Here is a 9,426-nt window from a genome sequence, read left to right on the forward strand (position 1 = left end):
AGTACGAGCAAAGATAACAAAGAGATTAAGAGAATAAATGAATAATTGAGAGATTAGAGATGAGAGAATATGAGAGAATTTGAGTTGTGAGAAAAATGTGAGAGTTTAGGGCCAATTTATAGGAAAAAATGGGAAAGAAAAATGACGAAAAACACACCTCCAACGGCTATATTTCAAGGGTAAAGGGGCAATTTGAAAAATAAAATAAAATATTTTATTTTTATTTTTTTGGGCCAATCCGCCGAGTTGACAATAGCCAACCCGACGGGTTGACGGGTCTCTTACAAAAGAGACAAAATAGTAACCCGCTGGATTATGGATTGTCATTATGTAACCCGATCCATCCGAGGGTTACTACCGGGTTCAACCCGTTTTTTACCGGGTCAAGTTAGAGTTAACCTACCTAACCTGGCCCAAATGTTTCACTTCTAATCCACAGTTTTCTTAACATAACAGAAACCGATATTTCGCGATAAGTAGCGAAACAAGTGGCCTATGGGTCCACAAGATAGAGCTGACCTGTGGGGACATTGATGTGGACATGCATCGGATAAAGATGAGGCGGGGAAGTGATGGTTGATGCGAGTGCGACAGCAGCAAACGTGACGCTTTTTCCAGCTGGAATCCACGTGATCCTTGATTGATTAGCAGCTCGTTATATTATTTTGCTTAAATTCGAAGGTAAATATATTTATTAGTCACTTAAATTTAATTGTTAAAAGGTTAATATATATTTTTAAGGTTAAATTAAAGAGATTATTGAATTTCCTTTAGCGAGTGATTTTAGATAAAATAGGAATTTATATATTTAATGTTAAACAAAAAGACAGGAAGGTGCCAAAAACATAAGAAAATGAATATTGGTTACAAAGTAATTGAATGAATTGTACCGTTGAAGGGATAAAGCCAATTCAATTAAACTAAAAAAACAGAATTGGAATGAACAACTGTCAATCTCACTCACTTTCTTCATAGAGTAATGCTACAGTTATCGACGAGTGTGCACCGAATTTATGTACCGAATGATATGATAAAATCCTGACCGTTGATTCATTATAAGTTAATATTAATCAACGATCATGATTTTGTTACGTCATTTGGTGCACAATTTCGGTATACACTTTTTGGTAACTCTATTATTTTTCTTCTTCATATCATCAAATCTTCTCATACTTTTAACTTTTTCTCCAATTTTGATTTCATCATTATGTATTTCAATATTTGAAACTGAGATTAAATCTTTATACGTTTATTATAAATACTTTTACAACAATGATTGGATTAGAGCAATGACCGATAATATGTGGTAAAAATGAAAGTAATTAAAAATAATAATAAATGTGCAACATGAAAAATAATCGAAGGGAGAGTAATTAAGGAAATGGAATAGAGTGGGCATTAATAAATTGTTTGCATAATTAGTGGTATATGGGTTAGGTAGGGGGACCCTTTTTGGTTTAAATTTATTTTGTAATGTTAATGTATTTTGCAAACTATCTCTAGATGGTCGAATTGTTCGATAAAGATTCTTAGATGTATTATTAAAGAGGTCCTAAGTTTGAATCTCTCTTCGATTGCTATTCGACCGATAGTCACTAAAGTTTCTATTGGATCGGTAATTCAAATGTTCCGAAAGATTAATTAAACTATGCGTAAATGACTAAAACACCATTGGTAAAAAAAAAAAAATAAATAAATAAACTGTTTGTATGCATGCATGGGAGCGTGGCACAATGAATGATAATTAACCTCGTCACATTCTTTGTTTTTAAATAAAGATTAATTACCGTATATATACATATCATTAATTCATTGAGAACCCAACTAAAACAAACTGGAAAGGATGTATGATTAAATATGATAAAGCGAAGGAGATGGAGATAGAACTAATCAGACAGAGAGAGAGACAAACAGAAAACACAGGTGGAGAATATATATATTGTTATGCCTGGGAAAGCAAGGGCTGACGTGGAAAGTCACGTGATGAAGAGTGACCTGCTCCCGTCAGAATAATAAGCGCACGTCAGGCCTGCCAAACGATATGGAGCTCCCACGTGTCCATTTCCTTGCAATAAATCGTGTGAAATCAGCTTGGAAAGAGGGCAATGGGACGTAAAGCCGGATTATGTCCTGACACTCACACCAACCCATGGATTTAATCATGATTACACGCCTTCAGCTTGATATAAAAAGAAGGAAACCCCTTTATTAAGGGGATTCGACCATTTTTACACTTGAACACACACACACTCTCTCTCTCTCTCTCTCTCTCTCTTGCAGAACTTTGTATTTACTTTTCCTAATCATTTGTAAGTCAGTCCACTGCTGCGACCTGACCCACATTACTAATACAAATCAGTGGACGTAGGACTTGCTACCTTAGCATCCAAACCACTTTAAAAAGCCTTCATTGCATTCATTTCGCATTTTCTATCCATAATCACGTGTGTCTCTTGACCAATCAACGTTACATACGTGTCGATTAGTTGGTGTAAGAATCACCCATCAACACACACACACACACACACACACACACACACACACACATATATATATATCATTTGTAAGTCAGTCCGCTGCTGCGACCTGACCCACATTACTAATACAAATCAGTGGACGTAGGACTTGCTACCTTAGTATCCGAACCACTTTAAAAAGCCTTCATTGCATTCATTTCGCATTTTCTATCCATAATCACGTGTGTCTCTTGACCAATCAACGTTACATACGTGTCGATTAGTTGGTGTAAAAATCACCCATCAACACACACACACACACACACACACACACACATATATATATATATATATATTGCCGGAAAAAAGAAAAAGTTAAGAGAGATGAGCGAGAAAAGACAGGATATAACGGTTGTATTCTGTGAGTGAGTATGAATAGTTGGTTGCCAGGCTGACATTTTGAAGATGATTAGCTCTCACATGGTCTCGCTGTATTCTTCCCCTTTCTCTTGGTCCCATCCCTCCACTCTTTTCTTTTACAGCATTTCCATTTTTACATGAAATTTTGATAAACCCTAAACTTAAACAGTGTGTGTTATCTTCTTCTATACTGTAAGTTAAAAAGATTGAGATGATTATCATCTTTTACATCAAATTTTGATAAGACTTTTACTCAAATTCTGTAAGTTTTGAGCCTTTAAAGCTACTCTAAAAAGAGATATTAATATTACAATCCAAGAAACAAAAATATGTTGTCACTTTCATTTTCCAACAACCTTTTTTCTTTTAAATTAATAAAATAATACTTTTATTCCAACAATCTCCTTGGCTTACCCATAAATAGACCTTCATCCTGCTTTAAAAAGAGTGAGCTTAGAGCAAGACGCACATACAGATACACCTCCTAAGAGAAAGAAGAAAGCTTCCTACAGTTCTTCCTTCTGTAGAGATTACCTAGAAACCAGAAAATAATAAAAGAGAAAAATGTCTAAGGAAGTCAGTGAAGAAGGCCAAACTCACCATCGAAAGGACTATGTGAATCCACCACCAGCTCCTCTCCTTGACCTTGGTGAGATCAAGCTCTGGTCTTTCTACAGAGCTCTTATAGCTGAGTTTGTCGCCACTCTCCTCTTCCTTTACGTTACCGTTGCCACCGTTATCGGCCACAAGAAACAACATGACGCATGTGATGGAGTTGGCCTTTTGGGTATTGCATGGGCCTTTGGTGGCATGATCTTCGTTCTTGTTTACTGCACTGCTGGTATTTCTGGTAAGAACCCATCTGGGTTTTTCTTTAAAGGCTAAAGATTTTTTTTTTTTTTTTAATGGGGGTTTTTTTTGTTTTTGTTTCAGGTGGTCACATTAACCCTGCAGTTACATTTGGGTTGTTCTTGGCCAGGAAGGTGTCTCTAATCAGGGCTTTGGCCTACATAATCGCTCAGTGTTTGGGAGCCATTTGCGGTGTTGGGTTGGTGAAGGCTTTCATGAAGCATGAATACAACTCTCTTGGCGGCGGTGCAAACACCGTAGCTCCCGGCTACAGCAAGGGCACGGCTTTGGGTGCTGAAATTATTGGCACCTTTGGCTTGTCTACACTGTCTTCTCCGCCACTGACCCCAAGAGAAGCGCCTGTGACTCTCACGTTCCTGTATGCCCTCTTCCTCTCCACACTTTTCTCATGCCTTAGTTTTTTTTCCATTAAGTTATGTATTAGTTGATTTTCCATTAAGATATGTATGTCATATTGGTGTGTTGTAATTGTAGGTTTTGGCCCCACTCCCAATAGGGTTTACGAGATGAAAATAGAACGGGGAGGATGTCTAAATTAAAAAGAAAGAGAGGTAAAAAATATTGTATTAGTAGTTACCTATGTCTTTAGATTATGACAAGTTAAACTAGCTGACTAAATCTATGTTTTTCAGTTGCTTCTCTATCTACAGATCTTGATTCTAATATTCTAATTACTAATGCAGGACAATACAATCTTGTGTTTTGAATCTGACAACATACATTCAAACATTCAGTTTGTTATATTTTAAAAAAGTAATGTTATTTCATTACATTGTAAAAATAAAGGTGTCGACCTTTGCCGATCTATTTTTTACGTTGCAACTGTTTTTGAATATTGTCATGACCTTTTTTTTATTATTTTCATTCCTAGGTCAGACATTGAAAAAACAAAAGAAATCTTTATCAGAGACAAATGGAGGTTCATCATCTCGCTCAACAAAAAGAGGTGACAAATGTAATAATAATTTTTTTAAATACTTATATAAATATCAATGAGATATTTAATTATTGTTTTTGCCTTTTGGTTAAGCTCTTCTATTATATAATTTGTTGCATGGTATAGTATTCATTCTAATATTATTATTTTAAAACTCAGGTGAGATCTAAAAAACAAAAACAATGTGTACCAAACATAGAGAGGGGTTCAACAAGTTCTTCAAATGCTTTTGTAAATGTAAATGAGTTATGCGAGGAAAATAGAACAGAGAAGATGTCTAAATTAAAAAGGCAAAGAGGTAAAAAATATAATATTAATGGTTATCTATGTTTTTTAGATTATGATAAATTACATTGGATGACTAAATCTATGTTTTTCAGTTGCTTCTCCATGTGCAGATCCGGATTCTAATATTTGAATTACTTAAGCAGAACAACACAATCATGAGTTTTGAATCTAACAACATACATTTAAACATTCAATTTGTTATATTTTTAAAACATAATGTTATTTCATTATATTGTAAAAATAAAGGTGTGGAACTTTGCCGACCCATTTATAGCATTGCAAGTGTTGTTGAATATTGTGACGATCTTTTTTTTTTATTTTCATTTCCAGGTCAAAGATTGAAAAAACAAAAGAAATCTTTATTAGAGACAAATAGAGTTTCAAAATCTCGCTCAACAGAAAGAGGTAACAAATGTCATTTGTTAGTTAGACATACTTAATTTGTGACTCAAATATTAAAGTTACTTGGAAAAAAAATATATGTCATTGTAAGTTTCCAAATTAACAGGATACATGTAAGTATTAACTTTATTACTTTCTAAAATATTACATTATTTCTTTGCACAGTGGAAAAAGACTCTTGGAACTTTGGTAAACCATCCTACAAGTGCATTCATTGTGGATCAGTCATGTGGTACGAAGAGCGAACTGTTAAAAACCAAGAACCAGCCATCCCTTTTGTTTTCATTATGTTGTATGGATGGCAAAGTTCAGTTACCATTATTGAAAAAGTCGCCAGAACCATTAAAAAGTTTACTAGATGTGGGCACTGGTAATAAGGGGATTAGTTTTAGAAGCAAAATAAGAATATACAATTCATTGTTCTCATTTACATCGATGGGAGGGCATGTTGACCATGAGATTAACCAAGGTGGTGGTCCATATGTTTTCAAACTTTGCGGACAGAATTACCACCGAATAGGATCATTACTTCCACTTGAAGGAAGGAAACCTCAGTTTGCACAACTTTATATTTATGACACAGAGTATGAAACCAATCATAGATTAAATTCTATACGAGATAATAGAGTCGATGATACTGTTGATAGGGAATTAGTGCAAGAATTGCAATTGATGTTTGATGCGAACAATGAATTGGTTAAGAGTTTTTATTCTGTCAGGGACCATATGCATTGGAATGTTATTAGAAATATGCATTTGTGGTTGAAAATGAAAAGGGAAAAAGATGGAAGACAATACAATTTACCAACTGCATCTGAAATTGCGAGTTTAATTATTGGTGATATTGGAATTTTAGAAGCTGCAAAAGATATCATTGTTCATCATTCAAAAAATGGTCTTCAAAGAATTTTTGACTTGCATCCAAGCTTTATGGCATTAAGTTATCCAATATTATTCCCATATGGAGAAAATGGATACATAATTGACATTAACCGTAAAGAGTCACTTGACAAAAAGTCTTCAAAGAGAAACAGGATGACCATGAGAGAATATTATGCATTTCGGTTGCAGTATAGATTACATGAAGGGCATATTCTGATGAGATCAGGTTGATTATTACAGCAATATATTGTGGATGCATATATGGCTATTGAAGAGCAAAGATTTCATTGGATTATGGATTAGAAACAATCAGAAAAAATTTAGGAGCGATCTGTACAGCAGGTTGATGGATGCCATTTCAAAACATGATGTTAATGCACAACATCTAGGGAAATCTACGTTTCTCCCTTCGTCTCATACTGGTAGTCCCTAATATCTTGTTCAGAATTATCAAGATGCAATGGCGATTTACAGATGTTTTGGATATCCAGATTTTTTTTTACCTTCACCTGTAATCCCAAGTGGCTAGAGATACAATATCTACAGAATTGTATTGGAGAATGTGATCAAGAAAGTAGAGTAACTATAGTTTGCAGAGTTTTTGAGATCAAATTGCTTGAGCTAATGTGAGAGATAAAACAAGGTGAATATTTTGGTGAAACAGTAGCAAGTAAGTAATCCAATGAATAATATTTCTATCTTCTTTAAAAAAATCTAATTCATTGATAATTTATGATATGAAATTATATTATATGAACTGTTGTTGAACACGTTATAATTGTTTCTGTCAGTTATCTACACTATCGAGTTCCAAAAGAGAGGTCTCCCACATGCCCATATATTGGTTTTTCTACATTCCGAATATAAGAATCCTTCAGCATCCAAAATAGATGAAATAGTTTTTGCTAAAATACCACATAAGGAAATTGATCTTGTTGCCTTTGCAGCTATCGAGAATCACATGATTCACGGTCCATGCGGTGATGTTAACAAGAATTCACCATGTATGGAGAGAGGAAAATATAAAAAAACATTTTCCAAAGAAATTTGTCAGTGAAACATGTGTGGATGAAAATGGATATCCAATGTATAGAAGACAGAATAATAGAGCATTTGTTGAGAAAAAGGGAATCAAACTGGATAACCGTTTTGTTGTTTCTTATAATAGGAATCTTTTGGTTAAGTTTGATGCTCACATAAATATTGAAATATGCAATCAGCATAGATCAATCAAATATCTATTCAAGTATGTCAACAAAGGATCGGACAGAACGAGAGTTTCTATGGAAGTTGATAACAGTGGTCAACAGAACAATCAATACGAGATTTTATAGAACAAAGATGAAATAAAGGCATATCTGGTCTGCAGGTATGTACAAAATATATCAAATATAATGTTTTTATATTGTTTGTTCATGTTTGTTATAAATATAACATTAATTGATTCAATTGAAAACATTACAGATATATCTCTTATATGGAAGCTTGCTGGAGAATATTTCAGTTTGACATGTATTATAGAGAACCGGTTGTCGAAAGATTGCTATTCCACTTAGAGAATGAACAAACAGTTATTTTCGATCCAAATAAGTGTTTGGTTAAACTTTTGGAAAGCAAGGTTGTTACACAAATGAAATTGACTGAATGGATGAAGTGTAATCAACATACACATTTGCAAGATCATTGACTTATCCTAATTTTCCAAGCAAATGGGTTTGGAAGGATACAGAAAGAAAATGGTCCCCACGAAAAAAATCAAGGTGTATTGGTAGGGTGTATTTTGCATTTCCAGGTAGCGGTGAGAAATATTATTTGTGAATGCTTCTAAACTTAGTAAGAGGAGCAACATCATTTAAAGATATTCGAACTGTCAACAGAGAAATATTCAGTACATTCAAAAATGCATGTTATGCATTAGGATTGCTGGATGATGATAAAGAGTGGAATGATTGCTTGGATGAAGCATCAACATGGGCTACCGGAAGACAGTTAAGATAACTTTTTGTAACTATTCTTGTATATAATGAAGTGGTGAGTCCAAGAGACTTGTGGAGAGAAAATGCAAAACTATAAAACCCCTCCCTAGCTGGGTATTTCCTAAGTATCCCCTGGCCATTGAGAACCTAAAAAACGCACGCCTAGGAAGAAGTTTATTTTAAAATCCTATTTAAAGAATAAACCTGTAGTTTAAAAACATTTTTTTTTAATTTTTAAACTATAATAAGTTCATTGTACAAGTCAAATAATATAGTTTCCTTTCTTGGAGTAAATTATGAAATCCATAGTAATAATCACTAGAACATACACACTTTTACAAATTTTAGTAGCAATTTGATTTCCTTTATTAACACAAACATATATACTCTATTATAGAACATAGACATATTTACTACATTATGAGATATGAACATGATTACTACAGTAAATACTGACAAAACCATTCAATAGTCATATTAAAACATCCCTTCATGTTCATAGCGTCCCTCGGAATCCTTTCCCAGCTTCATGCCTTAATCCTTACCTACAAAACATTTTAAAACATTTCATGGGGTGAGCGCTAATTGCTTAGTAAGGGAATACGGCCATTTATAAACTATTAAGGTTCATTATACAAGTATATTACTCAAGACCTTACCTATCTACAAGACATGACCTTCATTCATTGACATTAACAAATTCATAAAACATGTCATACACTTTGAACTTTACTCATAAACATAAGTCATAACATAACCATCATAATATAACATAGAACATATATGACTTATGCAATATTCATAAACATGGCACGCTTATTTATTTTGTCTTTATACTTGATGTTTTCATTGTCTTTATTATCCGATCGGATTCATTTGAACCATTACCTTGTCCTTGGGCATCACCTTAAAGGACTCATGGTTCCCACAAAGATTCCATTCCTCTGATCTAGGTTTATACCTCAACAGCCTCATGGAATTCATTCTTTAACATTTCATAAATTCGTTCATAATTCGTTCATGAGTCAACTAAATAAGCTATATGCATTACCATTATGTATGGAAACATATGGGATAACATCTCCCATGCTCAATCATACTATTCATTCATTTAACATGTAACCTTGGCCAATTACACAACTCATCAATCAATTTAGCAAAACTCCATGACATAAATATTCTCCTATCAAATTCA

General features: G+C 33.8%; 2 protein-coding genes across 2 annotated transcripts; both read left to right on the forward strand.

Annotated features, from left to right (window-relative positions):
- Positions 1–3,314: 3,314 nt before the first annotated feature.
- Positions 3,315–4,271, forward strand: LOC116107384 (aquaporin PIP2-7-like). The gene is given in 4 exon segments (XM_031393657.1): positions 3,315–3,726; positions 3,810–4,037; positions 4,040–4,104; positions 4,221–4,271. Coding segments are annotated over 4 exon segments (615 nt in total). The 5' UTR covers positions 3,315–3,440; the 3' UTR covers positions 4,257–4,271.
- Positions 4,272–6,370, forward strand: LOC116107385. Its single transcript, XM_031393658.1, has 4 exons — positions 4,272–4,297; positions 4,618–4,701; positions 5,302–5,376; positions 5,539–6,370. The coding sequence occupies exons 1-4, from the start codon at positions 4,273–4,275 to the stop codon at positions 5,745–5,747; spliced, it is 393 nt and encodes a 130-aa protein (XP_031249518.1). The 5' UTR covers position 4,272; the 3' UTR covers positions 5,748–6,370.
- Positions 6,371–9,426: the final 3,056 nt, after the last annotated feature.

This window comes from Pistacia vera, unplaced genomic scaffold (genome assembly GCF_008641045.1).
Source record: "Pistacia vera cultivar Batoury unplaced genomic scaffold, PisVer_v2 Contig535, whole genome shotgun sequence".
NCBI lineage: Eukaryota > Viridiplantae > Streptophyta > Magnoliopsida > Sapindales > Anacardiaceae > Pistacia > Pistacia vera.